The 19,245-nt window shown below is 41.0% G+C and overlaps 1 protein-coding gene across 1 annotated transcript in view; it reads right to left on the bottom strand.

Annotated features, from left to right (window-relative positions):
- Positions 1-13,302, bottom strand: part of LOC122736237 (zinc finger protein 501-like) — a 67,241-nt gene extending 53,939 nt beyond the window's left edge. The window contains exons 1-2 of the mRNA XM_043978351.1: positions 13,194-13,302; positions 4,863-4,964 (exon numbers count right to left, since the gene is read on the bottom strand). Coding sequence (XP_043834286.1) covers positions 4,863-4,964; positions 13,194-13,196 — 105 coding nt within the window. The 5' untranslated portion in view covers positions 13,197-13,302. The remainder of the gene's footprint in view (positions 1-4,862; positions 4,965-13,193) is intronic.
- Positions 13,303-19,245: the final 5,943 nt, after the last annotated feature.

Genomic DNA, 19,245 nt, shown 5'->3' with positions numbered 1-19,245 from the left:
ATAATAGAAGGCTAGGACTCAATATATAAGCATTTACAACTTAATACTGTTTTTACAGCTTTTTGGGACTGAGATATTTTCTGGTTTTTGTTTTATTTGGGTTTTGAAAAATTCTTAATTATGATTTTGCTTTTGATTACTGTTCATATATTTATACTGTTCCTATACTACTGTTCATATAATTTTTGCTTTGATTACTGTTCAGATTGAATTACTATGTATCAATGAGCCTTAATAATACAAAATGTACCCATACATATTTTAAAAACCAAAGTCAATCATTTCTCTTGAGGTTTTTAGGCAAATTGGAAAAGTCTGGATTGAGTGTTTCTCACTTTTAGCCACATGGGTTCAAATCCCACTTCTGATACCACCTATATGACTTTAGCAAACCATTTAACCCCACTGGGCCTCAATTTCCTTATCTGTAAATAAAGGTGTTGGGCCAGATGGCCTCCAGAGTCCCTTCCAGTTCTAGATCTATGAGTCTTTTATCCCACAGTGTTCTTCAGAGTGCTTATGGGAAACTCTCCTGACCTAAAAAGAGGAAGAACATGGAATTCACTTTCTGTGGAAATTCTTATATTGCTGTTGCCCCAGGGGCCTCAGTTGGGCTATCCTAAGACCCTTTTTGTGTGACACTGATGGGGATGGGAGATTTCCAAAACATGGACACAAGGCACCTATCTATGACTTTGGTAGTGTAGGAACCCCCAGCATGATTAAGGTGACTTTTGCTAGGAGACTGTGGCTGTAGTAGGAAAGCTTCACTAAACATGAATGGTGCCAGTTCTAGATTCCAAACCAGTATTTCCTCTCATTTTAAAAAATGTTTGAGCATAGCATCAAGCTACCCAAATAAGACCATGAAACCTGAGTACCCCTGGTATAGTACTGTGTTATACAGGTGTCTTATATAAGCTTTCCTGTGTACTCCCACAATGTGTTGACAAGTTAGCACTGTAAATAGCAGGCATTTAATAAGTGTTTGTTGAGTGAGTGCTGATTCAAACACTATAAATTCAATCTTTCACCCTGCTGGAGCAAGGAAGAGCTGCGGTTTACAAATGCTTCCTTCTCTTCCTACCCCCTTTTCAGGGATAGCAGAATAGAATGAATGGTGTTATTTAAGTGAAGTCTCCCTGCCCCACAGCAGAAGGCCAATATCCTTAATGTTGGGATATGCTGCAAGAATCTTGTGGAACAGAGCCTGAATCTAGGAATCAGAAAAGAAGGAAATGAGCAGAAAGCCTCTGGAGGATTTCAGAGAGAAAAAGTAAAGTAAATACAGGGACAACAGGTGAATTCCAGGGCCTGGATACCTAAGGATGCTATAGAAAGAAAAAGGTCCCACTAAGCTAGAAATGCTGGGCCCACCAATGGTCTATTTATCTATCATCTGAGGAGCAGCCAAGCCAAGTACAGAGAGTTGCATAATCAGAGGGATGATCATCGGGGATGAATGTTGTTGCCCTCAACTCCTAAAACCATCAAATAGGTGTGGGAAGAGTACCAATACCAATGAAATCACAAATCCTTCTAGTATTGAAATCAGGGACACAGGCTAGCAAGACCTTAATAAGAAAACAATGATGTAATCAATGAGGCACAACCAAGGACAAGGTAAAGGTAAAGCATGATGGCACATGTCTATATCCAACCATGGTACAGAGTAACAGCTTAGATGGAATGATTTTAAAAGTTCAAGGTAGGGGCAGCTAGGTGGCGCAGTGGATAGAGCACCGGCCCTGGAGTCAGGAGTACCTGAGTTCAAATCCGGCCTCAGATGCTTAACACTTACTAGCTGTGTGACCCTGGGCAAGTCACTTAACCCCAATTGCCTTACTAAAAAAAAAAAAAAAAAAGTTCAAGGTTGAAGGTGAGGATGGCAGGGGAAACAGTGGATATCTGGGAAGCAAGATAGAAGGACACCAAACACAAAAGTCCCTCTTCAAACTCTGCTTAGCTTAGCCCATAACTAATGTAATGATTGGAATGATGCTACCTGCTGGAGAGCTACTGTAGGAAAGCTCCGCCATGAGGAGAAGGTGCCTGAGGGCAAGCCATGTGGCTTTTCTTTGGTGTCAGGAAGTGATGTTTGCTTGTGGGAGGAAGAAGGGGCGAGGCAGGCTCTCTCGCTCTCTTTCGCCAGGACTCTCATTGAGAGTGGAGCAGAACTGTAGCTCCCCGAGATAGATAGATGAATCTAGGCCTTTCTCTCCCTCTTCACCAAATTCTTATTCTCCTTAATAAATGCTTAAAAGTCTAACTCTTGCTAAAGCTTATAATTAATTTATTGGCAACCACTCATTAGATATTTTAGACAGACTAGCTAGAATTTTAGCCCCTTACAGATGGCAACCACGAAGACAAATTTGGGGGTTATCCCTAAAAGCTCAAATTATTGGTTGGAAGAATACAGTATTTAGTAAGCATGGGTTCCCCAAAAGAGCCATGCTAAAGAGGAATTTTGAACTTCATTCTTTAAAAATAAAATTTTATCTATCTTTTGTTTTTACATTGCCTCAATTTTCCTCTGGATCTTCCCCCTCCCTTCCTCTTCCTAGAATCTGTCTCATAACAAAGAATTCTTTTTTCTTTTTAAGAAAAAAGAAACTTGTCAGATGACAGGTTTCCAGAGGCTGCCTGATAATTGAACTAGATGTCATGATCCAGCACCCATTGAACAAGCCACCAGCTGCCATCCAGCCTCAGCAAGTAAACTGGGGGGGGGGGCATTGACAGATCACTAAATAAAAACACAGAATTTTCCTTCCCATTTAAAGGAAGGAAGCTATGCCATTATAAGTAAGTCAGGATAATACAGAAAAGGTTTTTTGGTCTCTCTCCTACAAGTAAAGCTCAAAGCAGAAGTGTTATTTAAATGCCCAAATGTTTGATCTTCTTGATTGAGTTCTAGACAGAATTCAGAGTGAAAAGTCCACTATATATCTAAATATTTTTGAAGATATATATAACTCTTACACATTAATGGCCACACAATTTCCTCTGGAACTGGTCCTAGATTTTGTGGTCAGGACATCTAGAAGGATGTGATGGAAAGCAAAGCCAGTGGCAGTTTATATCCATGTGGAGAGTATTGGTGGATGAGACGTATTTTCTAGCCTTTTCTCCCCTTCTCAAAAGCTATTTGTCATCCTTCCCTAGCATCCTAAGGGGCCCCTGGGAAGGTCACAGATCGTGATCCCTGGCCTTGAATTTATTGTAAACAAAATTCTGATTTCCTTGCTCACCTGTTTGGTTGAGGTGGAGATTTTACCTGCCAATCTGTAAGGGGCTAAAATTCTAGCTAGTCCGTCTAAAATATCTAATGAGTGGTTGCCAATAAATTAATTATAAGCTTTAGCAAGAGTTAGACTTTTAAGCATTTATTAAGGAGAATAAGAATTTGGTGAAGAGGGAGAGAAAGGCCTAGATTCATCTATCTATCTTGGGGAGCTACGGTTCTCCTGCTTCACTCTCCACAAGAGTCCTGGCGAAAGAGAGCGAGAGAGCCAGCCTCGCCCCTTCTTCCTGATGCCAAAGAAAAGCCACATGGCTTGCCCTCAGGTGCCTTCTCTTTATGGCAGCACTTTCCTACAGTAGCTCTCCAGCAGGTGGCATCATCCCAATCATTACACTAACTCCCCCTACTACTTATCCACTTCTGCCCCAGTAGCCTTCTCATGCTGACATTGCCTCCAACCCTAAAGCCACATCCTCCAGTTGAAGAGATTCTCCCATAAACGTCCCTTTGAGGAGCCATGCTTACTTCTAGCCCAGCTCAGTCCATGACCTTCTGGACTACTTTTCCACCTTGCCCTACTTATCTTAACCTGCTTTTCAGTTCTTTTTATGTGTTCTCTTCCCCTATTATGATGTAAGTACTTTGAGCACAGGGACAATCTTCCTTTTTCTTGTATTTGTATTCCCAGTATTTAGTACAGTGCAATTACTCAGATCATAGCAAGTATTTAATAAATGTTCTAGCTATCTACCTAGCTTTAAAATTTTCCTATAGTTGGCCCAAGGCGATTTATCAATAAGGAAAGTCCTTCTACAGGAGGCTAAGTGTAGCTCTGTCAGAACATACTACTTGTTTATCTCTGCTTGTCAAATACAGGCAGCTTCCATGAAAAGCCCAGGCTTCTTTGCATGTGGCAAACAAGCTATCCATGACCACACGCATCAAAGGCTAAGTAGGAACTGTACACCTCCCACACTTAAAATTACCAAGATTCACATTTTGATAGCATTTCAATGCTTACAAGGTGCTTATTCTAAACAATCCAGTAAGGCAAAGATTATAAGTAATATTATTCTCATTTTACAAATGAGGGAAATAATGAAAATGATCTGGCTAAAATAAAAATTAATGGGAGCCATAAAGAGGAATTAAATTCAGATCTTCAAGTCTGATTATTCTTAATTTCAAAAATACCATTCTAGACTCTTTAGTGCTTTTTAACTAGTTCATTCTAGGGAACCCAAGCCAAAGAAGTCACTAAGCTCCTATGTGTCCAAGGGGAGAAGCTAAGGACAAAAGGAACCTAGAAGATTGGCAGAACCAACAACATATGGCTGAAAACTCAATCAGAGATCCAGAGACTTACATAGAACCTACTTGTGTGATCCCAGGAAGAGAGGAAGAGGAAGAGCTAAGAGAGAGAAGAATTCTCAAACTGCCCCTATCATAATCCTCATCCATCAAGGGAGAGAGGAGGTTCTGAAGGTAGGGAACAGGGGAGTGCCACCCTCCTATGCCCTACATAGGCTTGCTTGGGCAGAGATCTTCAGGATATGGGAAGGAGATGAAGTCACAGTCAGGAAGCAGTGATGGGAACTCAGGAAGGACAGCTCACCTGGGATTGATTTGCCATCAATGTTAGAGGAACAGCTGCCATTACCTGTTCTCCTGGGTTCCGTCGGGGGAAGGGCACAGGTACTTGGGGAGCAGGCAGATGCTGGAAAAAGACAAAAGAACCAAGAGTGATACCAGCCCTGCCCTGTGGTTCCCCTAGTCACACCCACTGGGGCTCATGGAACCACAAAATCTTAAAGGGGTCCCTAACACAGCCCTTCTCTCTTCCACATCTTCCCCATCACAAAATTACTACCAGACTCTTGGTGTATTTCCCACAGTGGGATAAAGGGGAATGTCTGAAGCACTAAAGTGGGTTTCATTAAAAAGTCCCTTGGTCCCCAACACAGAAAGACTAAGAAATTCCTAAAAGTTAAAGATAGATGGAGACACTGACAGACATATACATCAGCCTGTGTACTGCAAGAAGAAAATCTCCTGTGAACCCTGCTTTCAAGCTAACTCACAAATGTTTTTTCTTTTCTGGAGCCCTTATGTTCATTATTTGTCCTGAAATAAATTTCCGGCTATAACACTTTTGTTGTTGTTGTTGTTTCCATTGCGTTCATCTCTTCATGACTCAATTTGGGGTTTTCTTGGCAAAAATACTGGAGTGGTTTGCCATTTCCTTCTCCAGCTCATTTTACAGATGGGGAAACTGAGGCAAACAAGGTGAAATGACTTGCCTAGTGTCACACTGCAAGTAAGCATCTGAGGGAGGATTTGAACTTAGGAAGATGAGTCTTCCTGACTCTAATCCTAGCACTCTAGCCACTGTACCACCTTGCTGTCCTATAATTTATAACATTCACTACCTTTATAACCTTAGGCCAGTCATTGCCCTTTGCTGGTCTTCAGTTTCCTCATCTATAAAATGAAAAGGTTATGTACTAGGTATTCTCTGAGAACACCTCCAAGTTTTCAAATTTACTGATAAAAGTAGATAAAAATATTCTAAAATTAAGCAAAATTTGTTTATGTATTGTGTACTGGATACAGAATCCTAATTCATGTTACTAGATGTCCACATAGATAAATATATAGCATCTATAATTTTTTACATCTAGATTTGGGGCACCTAGGTAGCACAGTGGATAAAGCACCAGCGTTGGATTCAGGAGGACCTGAGTTCAAATCCAACCTCAGACACTTGACACTTACTAGCTGTGTGACCCTGGGCAAGTCACCTAACCCTCATTGCCCTGCCCCCCCCTCCCAAAAAATCTAGATTTATAATTCCAATAGTATTGAGGATTTCCTGGTATGGAAGCACCTTCTACCAATGTCAATCTACAATTTCACTGCAATTTACAGTCTTAAAGCCTGGAGCACTTGGAGGTTCCCTGGTTTACCAGTGGTTACACGGATGTTATATGTCACAGCAGGATTTCAACACTGCTATTCCCGACTCCAAGGCCAGCTTTATGTCTACTGTTCCACACAACCTCTCCATCTATTTAGCCTTATTCTCTCTCATAAAATTGTCATGAATCATCAGCTTTCTGTTGGTTAGCTCCTCCTGCATGTCTTGTAAGCATCACAAACTAAACAAGTCCCAACCAGAACTCATCTTATCTCCCAAGGTTTCACCCCCTTCTTTCCTAAATCTGTACCTCCTCTACACTTTCCTACTTAATTATAATAATTACTATTTATATAACACTTTGCAAAGTGCTTGACAGATGTTATCTCATGTGAGCCTCACAAAAACCCTGGGAGGTGTTATTAAACACTCTTTTTAAAAAAAATAGAGGAAAAAAATGTATCAGATAGAAGTAAAGCTACTCACCTAGAGCTACACAGCTAGTATGTGCCTGAGATAGAATTTGAATTGGGGCTTTACTGACTTCAAGTCCAGTGCTATAGCCACTGAGCCACCTGGCTGTGGTTTCTGTTAATGTTATCCCCATTCTCTGGGTCACCTATGTTCAGAACCTGAGAGTCATACTTGGTTACTTGCAGAAGGTCACACTATTTAGGGAGGGCCAGGATTTCAACCCAGGTGTGACCTCCAATCAAGCACACTTTCCATTTGTACCAAACTACCTCTCATATAGACACTGGGAAATATTTGGCTCCCCTAATAAAAAGTAAGCTTCTTGAAGAAAGGGACTGTTTAGGACTTGCTTTTGTATTCCCAGAGCCTTGCACAGTGCCTGGTGCACAACTGGCATTCGATGAAGTCTTGTTGAATTGAATGGATTGGGCTGCCTAGGGAACTATTACTTCTCTATTATTGGAGATCTACCAGTGGAGGCTGTATGACTAGTTTGTCCAGGATGCTGTGAAGAGGGGTTATTGGACTGGCTGCCCTCTGAAGTCCCTTCCAGTTCTTGGACACCGTGAACCATCTTAACCTATCCCAAAATGAATAAGCAGCCTTGATGGGTTATGAGCTTCCCAAACCTGGAAGTCACAAGCAGAGGCTGGATGACCGTTTTCGAGGGAAGTCACCTCCCTCAAGACATATTAATCAAAATCCAATCAATAAACAAGCACTTATTAATCGTTTGCTATGTGACCGGCACAGCGCTGGGGGTGGAGACTGGGGAAGTAAAGTCAAAATGAAACAGTTCCTGCCCTCAAGGAGCTTACAGTCTATCAGAGAAGACAAGACGTACACGAGGCCAGGAACCATGTCTTCTACAGACTCAGCATATCCCGCAGCTCCCTGCCTTGGGCTGCTCTCAGCCGTCACTTAGCAAGTATTTGCTGCGGCTTGGTCGGCTGGTTGAATGAATGAAATCTTACACATCCTCCTCCGCCACCTCTTCTCAATGGTGGGGCCTCTCGCCTGAGCCCCCAGGGTGGCCTTCTGCAAGTCCCTTCCTCTGCAGGGGCCTCAGTTTACCAGGACTTTCCATTGGGGTACATGAGATGATGGCCAATAGCCCAAGAGGCCTGAAGTTCCGTGATTCTACGACTCCTCCCGCTCCCCAAGCCCATCCCCAGCCCCAACTCACCCCCCCCCACACACACACTCGGAAGCAACCGACCCGTTAGGGAGGCCCAAGGGCCGAGGCTGACAAGAGCCGGAAGCAGCTCTGCAGGACCCGTGGGGGTGGGGGGAGATGAGGGGAGAGGCCGCCCGCTGCTCCACTCAGGGTACATCCGGCCGCTCTAGGCTTACCAGAGGCCTTGCCCTCTCACTGGCCTGCGCCACAGCCGCGCGGAGGAGAATGCGAGCTGAGCCAAGGGGACTTCTCAGGGAGCCCCGCCCCTTCCAGGCCCCGCCTGAGGCCGGGTCCTGCGGGAGGAGATCCTCCCCAGAGGGATGCCAGAAGCTGCCCCGCAACCTGGACCACCTGCCAGTGTACCTAGTCAGGATAACGACTCCCATCGCATTAGCGCTTCCAGGTTGGCCAAAGCCACCCGGGAAACAAGGCATTGCGAGTGCTAGTAACCTCATTTTTACAGATGTGGAAACTGAGACTCAGGAAGATTAATTTGCGAAGAGTCCCCCAACTATTTTAACAGCTGTAGTAACTGTCTAGGAATGGGTCCCTACTTCCTCTGACTCGAAGTCCAGAACTCTTACAATATGTTGCCGAGGTGATGCAATGGCTAGAGCTCTGGACAGAGTCAAAAAGATCTGAGTTCAAATTCTGCCTGAGACACTACCTAGTTGGGTGGGCATAGACGAATCACTTCACCTTTTTCTGCCTCAGTTTCCTTATCTGTAAAATGCGGGTGGTACTCATACCTCCCAGGCTTGTTATGAGGATCAAATGTGATATTTGTAGAGTACTTTGCAAACCTTAAAACAGTTTTATAAATGGTAGCTAGTATTAAAGCACAAAGCAACCTTAGAAAATATTTAATCTAATCCCCTTATTTTAAGAATGAGAAAACTAAGATCCAGAGAGGGGAGGTGATTTGCCTAGTGTCATCCAGGTATCTTGGTAAATAGAAGAGGATTTGACCCCATCCATGTCCTCTGATTCCACATCTAGGTTTCTTTCACCTACAGAATCATTCATCCTGGTCCCTTTTACACATGGTATAACTGAAGCTGTCAGTCAGTCAACAAGCATTTATTAACTGCCTATTTATTATGTGCTAAGGAGACAAAGAAAGACAAAAGATAGTACCTGGTCTCAAGGAGCTCAACATGCAAACAACAAACAATCTATAGACAAATTGGAGATGATCACCTGAGGGAATTAAGGGACATCAGGAAAGGCTTCCTGCAGAAGGTGGAATTTTAGCCAAGGAACCCAAAAGGTAGAAATGAGATGGGAGAACATTCCAGGCATGGGGGACAGCCAGTGAAAATGCCCAGTCAGGAGATGGAGTGTCTTGTTCAAGGAACAAGGAAGCCAGTGCCACTAAATCACAGAGTGTATTTCTAGCGAGTAAGGTGTAAAAATATTAGAAAGGTAGGAGGGGGCCAAGTTGCGAAGGGCTTTGAATGCCAGAGAATTTTATATTTGATCCTAAAAGTGATAGGAGAGGCACTGGGATTTATTGAGTAGGGAGGTGATATGGTTAGAAGTGTACTTTGAGAAGATCACTTTGACAACTGAGTGGAGGATGGACTGGAGTAGGGAGAGACTTGTGTCAGGGACAGCAACCAGCAGGCTATTGCAATAGTTCGGGCATATGTAAGAGAATCAGGAGGCAAGTAGGAAGTGCCCAGTCAGGTAGTCATTACACATTTATGTGCCAGGGACTATGCTAAGCACTGGGTTTAGGACTAAAAAGTAACAGGATATTGTAAAATGCCATGCTTAACTGGGCAGAGTTCTGCATTTTACCTATGGTTACACAGCTAGAAAATAGTAACAGAACCAGACTTCCAACTCAGGTTCTATATAATCTATATTTTTCTATATCTGTATCTATATCTAAATCAACCTACCTATCTGCTCTTTTGGCTCTCCACTATTACTCCATGCTCCGTGAAGTAAAAGAAATTTGCATGGAGTGTCACTTGGCCCAAGTAAGCAGCAGAATTGGACCAGTACCAGCTATCCTAACTCCCAGTCCAGACTCCTATTGTACCAGTCTGTACCACTTCACATCTATCTCAGAAGTACCTCCAAGGAGATATTGATTTGAATAATAGTATCTGAGAAGCCATAAGCTAGGTTCTTCCCATGACTTTGAAGATCCAGCAAAGGAAAATAAGGACTGCTTAAATAGGTTGAAGGAGAACCAGAATACAGTAGTAACACAAAAACCTAGAAAGAAGAAAGTATCAAGGAGAAGAGGGTGATGAACAATTTTAAAGACTGAAGAGAGGTCAAGATTAATAAGATTTAGAAAAGCTCGTTAAATTTGGTGCAAGAGATCATTAGTAAGTTGGAAGAGCAGTTTCAGTTAAGTGATGAAGTTGGAAGTCAGAATGTAAAAAGAGAGTGAGAGGAAAGAAAGTGGTGACAACCATTATGGATGGCCTCAAGAAGTTTAGCCACAAAAAGGAAAGAGATATAGAACAATGGCTAGAAAGGATGAATAAATCAAAAGTTAGGGGTTTTTGAGGATGGGGGAAACATGGGAATATTTGAAGGCATATTTGAAGTGGAGAAGCAACCAGTAGATAACTAGAGATTTGTTAAGGGCTAAAATTCTAGCTAAACTGTCTAAAATATCTAATGAGTGGTCGCCAATAAATTATAAGCTTTAGCAAGAGTTAGACTTTTAAGCATTTATTAAGAATAAGAATTTGGTAAAGAGAGAAGAAAAGGCCTAGATTCCTATCTATTAAAGGGAGAGGGCATTTCTAGCTCCTTTCTCTACCTGAGTCCTCAGGAAAGAGACCCAGTCAGAGCACCAGGTTCCTCCCTTCTTCCTCCCACTAGCCAATGTCACTTCTTGATGCCAAAGAAAAGACGCATGTTCTTGACCTGAAAGACTTTCACTTCATGGGCGGAACTTTTCTACAGTAAGTCTCCAGCAGGTGGCATCATTCCAATCGTTACAGACTGAAGATAAGTGCAAGAGTGGGAATGATACCTTTTCTTTCTTTCCTTCTTTCCTTCCCTGTCACTCTTCTCTCTTTTTCTCTCTTGCTTCCCTTCCTACTGTATACCTAGTTCCACTATCAATCCCAGCTCTTTTCCCAGTTGAAAAAAATTAAAAGAAAACCTTTGTATCAAATATGCATAGTTAAGCAATACAAATTTCTGCATTGGCTGTGCCTAGAAATGGATATCTTATTCTGCATCCTGAGTCCATCACCTCTCTGTCAGGAGGTAGGTTGGATAATACTTCATCATTGGTCCTCTGGTGTTGTGAATGGTCTATCATTGATTAGAATTAAGTCTTAGTTGTTTTTCTTTATAAGGTTGTTATTGTATAAATTGTTTTCTAGGTTCTACTCACTTTACATCAATTCATACATGTTTGCAGATTTTTTAAACCACCCCATTTCTGAAATAACATTACATTACAGTGCATTACTTTTATACATCATAATTTGTTCAGTCATTCCCCAATTGATGGGCAACCCTTTAGTCTCCAGTTGTCAGTACAAAAAGAAATGCTATAAATATTTTTCTATGTGGGTAATTTTTACTTTAATTTCTTTGGGATATAGGTTTAATAGTATTATTGCTAGATCAAAGGGTATATGCAGTTTAGTATAAAAATTAAATCCTGAAAATTACACAGAGTGCCTTTCAGAAATGGTCTCCAAGGGACAGCTAGGTACCATAGTGGATAAAGCACTGGCCCTGGATTCAGGAGTACCTGAGTTCAAATCCAGCCTCAGACACTTGACACTTACTAGCTGTGTGACCTTGGGCAAGTCACTTAACCCTCACTTCCTTGCAAAAAAACAAAACCAAAAAAACCCCCAAACCAGAAATGGTCTGCAACCAAAATTCCAGACATCTTCCAGAGAATTTGGAAAATCTTCATAGGATCACATAGAACATACTTAATCCAGCAGTATCATTGTCCTTCCTCCTTAATATCTGAGTGCCTTACACTACCCTACATGATAAACAGCAGTATGTAAAGTCCTTTCAATACCATTTTCATGATCCATTAGAAAGGCAATGACTTCTGGTGTAATATAGGAGATAAGCAAGGATGGGGTTAAGGATCTAGGTAAAGTATTAGCCTTAGATTTTAGATCTTTGGGGCAGCTAGGTGGCACAGTGGATAGAGCACCGACCCTGGAGTCAGGAGGACCTGAGTTCAAATCCGGCCTCAGACACTTAACACTTATTAGCTGTGTGACCCTGGGCAAGTCACTTAACCCCAATTGCCTAAAAAAAAAAAAAAGATTTTAGATCTTTTTTTCTGTGACTCTGAGGAAGAAGTATAGAGTAAAGAGAGGATGATGATGGTCAGAAATCTGGAGGAATTGAGAGCTAAGGTAACTCCTAAAAGATGGCCTCAAACTCAATGAGGGTGGGTGGCTAGGTGGCGCAGTGGATAAAGCACCGGCCCTGGATTCAGGAGGACTTGAGTTCAGATTCGGCCTCAGACACTTGACTTACTAGCTGTGTGACCCTGGGCAAGTCACTTAACCCCCACTGCCCCGCAAAAAACAAACAAACAAACTCAATGAGGCAGGAGGATAGGTCATCTGCTGTAATAAAAGGACTTGGGGGGCAGGGTTGATAGTGAGATGAAAGGGAAAAAAAGATTTGAAATAGTCACTATGGAAAAAAATAATTAGGCAATAGGATAATTGCCAAGCAAGTTGGTCCAGTTGAGGTTATGTATAATGAATTTGTAGTGTGTGAAAATAGTTCAATTTTTAAATATTCTTCAGTAATGCTCAGCAGTCTTGGTGGAGAACTGGAGAAATTAGTGGGGATTACTCAGGGATAAGAGTTTTCAGGTCAAAAAGGTCAAGAAAGTAAGGGCTTCTATGTTAGCAACTAGTGAGATGATGGAATGGCTAGTTAAAGCAACTGGATAAAAGATGACTTAGGAGGAAACATTATAGATGTCTTCACATATCTGGAACACAGTGCCTGGCACATAGTAGACATTTAATAAATGCTTATTGATTGAAAGGTTGACCTAAAGAACATGAGTTATATTTGTTTTGCTTGGACCCAGAAAGCAGATCCAGAAGCAAGGGATAGAAGCTATGGAAATGTAGATTTTCCTCATATTGATAAAAAAATTCCTAACAATACTATTGAAAAATGGAATGGGCTACTTTATCAGGTAATAAAGTCCTCACCTTCAGAGTTATTCAAGTGGAGGCAGAATAAGTATGTCAGGGATAATACAGAGGGGATTCTTCTTTGGGCATATATTGGACTACTTGTTCTCTGTGGTCCTAACTCTGAAATATTATAATTCTGTAACCATGGATTGAACAGAGCAATAATTTTATATGCTACTCATCATAGAAAAACCTAACCATGGGGATGTAGTCAGGAGTAGAGGATTCCTGGTAAGCCAAGGTCAAACAGATGAGCACCAGATATGGGATTCAGGAAGGGACAATTCATCTGGGATCCAGCAGTCATAAGGAGCATAGGTTTTCATGATTTAATATCCTAGGTTTACTCAAAGGGAATGGCAAGCAGGTCTCAGTGAAGAGCCATGAACGAGGTAAGCAATGGCCCAAGGCGTTCTATTCTGAGCCAGGTCTAGTTCCAGCCAGTGCTTGGGGTTAGAATGAAATGGGGCCTTTGCTCTGGGCCTCCCCTCCTTACAGGAGCTTCAGTGTGTCCCAGGCATAGCCCTTCTTCCACTTTTCCTGTTCTGTTTCTTTTCCTGTTATTAAAACATTACCAAACACAATTTCTTGAATGTATTTGTACTCCTCCCAGTAAGATATGTTTCTTGAGAGCAGAGTCTGTTTTGTTTTTAATCTCTCTATTCTGTGCCTTGTCTTTTTTTTTTTTTTTTTTTTGGTCCAGACTAATGACATAATCAGTGTAGGGAATTCCAGTATGGAAACTTTCTCCATACATATCATCAACTCTTCCATTACATAGTATGAGTGAGTTACCTTGGGCAAGGAGTCAAATCAGTTGTCTATGGTCACATAGCCAGTATGGATCAGAGGCAGGACTTGAATTGAGGTCTTTCTCACTTCAAAACCAGCCTTCCATCCACTACACCAAAAGCCTTCCATCTTATGCATATTAGATGCTTAACAAATGTTTACTGCATTACATTGTATTGAACTGTTGCATTGAGGTGGTGTGGAGTTGTGCCCTAAAGAACAGATAAGCTGGGAGAGAGAAAGATTTCCCTCAGCAAATTTCTCAGGCCTCTCACGTTGACCTCTCCTATGCATTCTTCTCATTAGAACTTGTATTGACATTAATGGACATAGGTGTTTCAGGCCCCTCCATATAATAATAAATTCCTTAACAACCGTCATTTCTTGCCTTCTTTTCAATGTTCAGCATGGAGCCCAGGACTCTTCAGACTACGACTTAATAAATATCTGTTGAATTAAATTTTTTTGTAGACTAAAGGCCTCCCAGGAGAGGAGTCTGAATCCCTGGATCTTTGTGCAGGTACACAGGGCAGCAGGGAGGCTCTGCCTCAGGCTTCTCCCTTTCAGTTGTAAGGGGTGCAGTTTTCACAGGCAACAAACAGAACATACACCTCAGCCCCTGGCCTGAAGAATCCTGAAGTTTGGAGAAGATGGGGTGGAACAGGTGGAGGGAGATCCTTCAAATCCTTTTCTAGGGATGTGTCTGGTCCTATGCTGTATAATATTTTCATCCATGACTTGAAGGCAAAGACAGCACGCTCAACAAATTTGCAGATGTCTCAAAGATGGGAAGAATAGTTAATACACTGGATGGCAGAATCAGAAACCACAAAGATTCTGACAGTTTAACATATTGGACTGAATCTACTAAGATGAAATCCAGGAGGGATAAATAGAAAGCCTTGCACTTGGTTTAACAAAATTAACTTCAGAAGTATAGGTTAGGGAAAGCATGGTTAGATAGTAGTTTGTTTATAAAGGATAGGGAGATTTTAGTAGAATAAAGCTCACTGAGTCAGTATTGTGATGTGGCTGCCAAAAATGTTATTTGGGGCTTTTTAGGACTAAGGAGGTGATAGTCCCTCTCTACTCTGCCCTGGTTAGACTCCATCTGGAACACAGCATTAAGCCTTGGGCACCACAGTTTGAGAATATGGATGAGCTAGAAAGAGTATCCAGGGGAAGGCAACCAGGATGGTGAAATTCCTTGGGTATGTCACATGAGGATCACAAACGCCTTGATGGCAGAACTATTTCATTTCTGTCATTGTAACCGCAGATGTAGCACAGTGCCTGGCAACCATTAATAAATGGTTGCTGACTGAAGGAACTGAGGATGTTCTATTCTTCCCTAATCAATTATCTATCCCATTCACAACTTTACTAAACTTTCTCTTCTCTTCTCAAGCTAACACAGTATCCTTTCTTCTATTCTTTCAGCTATGGACCTCTCCTTATACTTAAATTAAAAAATGAGGCCATTCATCATGAGTTTCATCTTCTCCCCACCTTCTGCAAGAAGGCTCCTCAGATACTAAACGTGCCCTCCCCTTTAAAGCTACCTTTAATCCATTCCATATGTATTGTGTATATATTTATGTACAGGTTTTCTCCCCAATTAGGATGTAAGCTTCTTGAGGAAAGAGACTGTTTGCTTTTTGTTTGCCTAGTGCTTAACCAAGTGCATGACATATAATAAGTGCTTAATAAATGCTTGTTGACTGAGTCGTTAATTGATGTTTAGCCTGGAGAAGACATGACAAATGTCTTCAAGTATTGGAAGGGTTGGTATGTGGAAGAGAGATTAGACTTATTCTGTTTGTTCCCCAGGGGGCATAATAAAGAGCAAGAAGTGAAAGTTGCAGAGGCTGATTTAGCCTTGATGTCAAGAAAGCTTACTAAGAATCAGCAGAATGGACTGCCTCAGGAAGTTATTTCCCCTCATTAGTGGTCTTCAAGCAGCTGTATCACTATTTGTCAGCTAAGTTACAGTAGGGATTATTTTTGCATATGTATTGGACTGGATGGAAACCGAATTTTTTAATCATTCAATAAGCACTTATTAAGTTTCTACTTATATAGGCAATTGTTAGGTGCTAAGAATATGAAAAAACATTCCATGTTCTCAAGGAGCTTACATTCTATCAAGGGAGAAAACCTGTACACATGTACAATACAATGTAATTTTGAGAAGTATTAACAGCTCAAGGGATCAAGAAAGACTTCATGTAGGAGGTGACACTGATATGAGCCTTAAAAGCTAGGGATTTTAAGAAGCACAGATGAAGGGCTGCATTCCAAGTATGAGGGACAGTCTTACAAAAGTAAGGAGATGGGAAATAGAATGTCATGTGGAAGAACAGTAATGTCAGTCTGTCTGGACGTTAGAATAAAGAAGGGGTCTATTGTACTGTAAGCCTGGAAAGATAGATTAGAGCCCAGTTATAAAGAGCTTTAAATACTAGAGGAATTCGCATTTGATATTAGAAATTATGGAGGGGAGAAATTACAGGGTGCCACTGGTGTTTATTGAGTAGGAGAGGTCATACCTGTTTTAGGAATATCACTTTGGAAAATGTGGCAAAAATGCAGAGGGGAAGACCAATAAAACTACTGCAATTGTCCCAGTGAGAGGTGATAATTCTGAATTTGGGAAGTACCTATAAAGTAAAGAGGTGGGGAATAAATTTGAGAGATGTTGCAGACTTGGAAACTGATTGGATATGTGAGATGAGGCAGAGTGAGGAGGGAAGGTTGACTCTGGGGTTGTGAATCTGAGTTAGGATGGCAGTGCCTTTGAAAGAAATAGGGAAGTTGAGAAGAGGGATTCTAGAATCTCTGATTCATAGATTAGAGCTATTTAAGCTGGGATTTGAACCCAGATCTTCCTAGTGTGGGAAATAGTAATAGCTTGATACATGGTGGAATCTTCTCAGGGAAAAGCATGCCCATATAATGAACAGCAGGGCAATATTATCTAGTAAATTATACCAACTCAAGAAAGAGAAAAGTATGTTTTTCAGGGTTAGAAATAGGAACCAGTTTGAGCTCTCACCAGTGCTCTAGTAAAAGTAAGTAAAAGTTCAGCCCTAGTCACTACTGCGCTTGCTTAATAAACTTATGAATATTAACTTCTCCTCCCCTGTCAAAAATCTCCACCCCATTTTTGATCATGGGTTGCATGAAGGTGTATGTGTATAGGAGGGGTAACATATCAAGGAGGATTTAGTTATTACTCTTCTGGGGAGATTGTGAAGCTGAGCCTAGCAACCTATAGTGGCTCAGGGGAGGGACTTGCCCAGTCTTAGCCTAGGATAAATACGAGCTGAGGCCTTTCAGCATTGACACTCCCTAAATGACTTTACTGTGGGTGCCCCATTCTCATGAGAATGCAATAAAAGGCTTTTGTCATACTAACGCTGCCTCTGAAAGAACTTATTTTGAGAGGGTGGTCTGCACTGGTTTCTCACACTGGCTTTATACCAAGTAGTCTATCCATTATACTATGCTGCTTCTTAATGTTGAGTTTGAGATGTTTATGGGATGTCAAATTCAAAATGTCCAATAAGCAATTGGTGACATCGGATAGGAGTTCAGGAAAGGCTGTGGTTTGGAGACTATGTATGTGTAGACACATACATACCTATGTGTGCATGTGTATATATTTGTATATTTGTATGTGTATGTATAAAATCTGGGATTCACCTGCATAGAGATAAATGAACTCATAGGAAATATGATCACCAAGGGTGAGTTTAGAATGAGGAGGGCCCAGGACAGAGCTCTGATTGTTGGGGAGACAGTAGGCATTCATCTCAGTGTGGGCAAAAAGAGTTACAAAAACAGGGGAAAAGGAATAAGGTTTATGTGTGGGAGATGGCAAGACTATTCAAATTTGCTTAGCATAGAGCATAATTCTATTATATTTTACATTATAACTATTACATGCTTATTGTAAGAGGGTAGCTCCAAGAGGGGAGAAGTTTTGAGTGCCATTTATATGAAAAAATTTATAGCAATGATCTAATCTCCCTTGGTGCCTAATAGTACTTTGTACATAAAAGGCACAAAATAAATGACTGCTGAACTTAGAGCAAAAAAGAGTATTGAGATGCATCAAATGAGAAGCAGAGGCCAGAAGGCCTTATATGTTTAAGATTAAAGAGAATATATTTGTCATACTTTTTTCTTTCATATCCGGTGTTCTAAACAGATGGGAGCCCTTCCTATGAGAAGTTTAAAGGATTTAATCATATTTTGTTACAATATAGACCCTAACATTTAACAAAGCTATAAACATTATACATATGGATTTCATGTCACTGTTTTTTTTTTTCTTTTGTTTTTTACATGGGAGGGATAACTAAAACTTTGGGTGTCTGAGTCAGGATTCAAAAAGGTCTCAGGCTATAATGTGGTACCAACTCTAATAAGATGAAATTTAATATAAATAAATATAAAGTCCTACATTTGGTTACCAGTTATATAAATATAAAATTAAAAGAGATGGTTAGACAACAATTCACATGAAAAATATTTAAGGGCTTTGGTGGATTGAAAACTTAGCAAGTCAACAAAGTGATTCAGCACCCCAAAATAACTAAAATATCTAACAAAAATGCTAACACAATATTAGGCTGAATAAAGGCATGACCTCATCAGGACTATTGTATTCACTTCTAGGTACCATATTTTTGGAAGAACATTGAAAAATTGGACTGGTTTATGAGACAGGGCAAACAGGACAGTGGGGAGAATATAGATAACTTCAATTCAGTTGAAGAATGTTTAGTGCAGTGGTTCTAAAACTTTTTGGCATCAGCACCACTCTTAAAAAGTATTAGGGACTCCCCCCAAAGAGCTTTGTTTATATATAGGTTATGTCCACTGATATTTACCATATTAAAAATTAAAACTTTTTTTTTGGCAGGGCAATGATGGTTAAGTGACTTGCCCAGGGTCACACAGCTAGTGCATATCACGTGTCTGAGGCTGCATTTGAACTCAGGTCCTCCTGAATCCAGGGCTGGTGATTTATTCACTGCACCAGCCAGAAGCCCTTCAAAAATAAAAACATTGAGCAACCGCTGAAAAGAACCACTTATCTGGAAAAATCAAACTTTGGGAAAGACATCATAGCTGACCTAAAGTATCAAGAAGAGCTAAAATGGGGAAAAGGGACTAAATTTGTTGTTTGGCACCAAAGTAGAACTAGGAGCAATGGCTTAAAGTTGCACAAAGGCAGATTTTGGCTCAATGTAAGGAAAAAACTTCATAAGAAAATGTTGTTCTAAAAGGGTAATAAGCTGCCTCAGGAGGCAGGAGAATCTCTATCACTGGAGGTCTCTAAACAGAGCTTGGATAACTCTTTGACAGGGATAGTGTAGGAAGATTCCTTTTCATTTACAGGTTGGGATAAGATGCCTTCTGAAAATCTGTGAGATCTAGAAATGATTTT

Source organism: Dromiciops gliroides, chromosome 1 (genome assembly GCF_019393635.1).
Source record: "Dromiciops gliroides isolate mDroGli1 chromosome 1, mDroGli1.pri, whole genome shotgun sequence".
Lineage (NCBI taxonomy): Eukaryota > Metazoa > Chordata > Mammalia > Microbiotheria > Microbiotheriidae > Dromiciops > Dromiciops gliroides.
The sequence above is the reverse complement of the archived record's forward strand: the minus strand, read 5'-3'. Positions and strand labels throughout refer to the sequence as shown.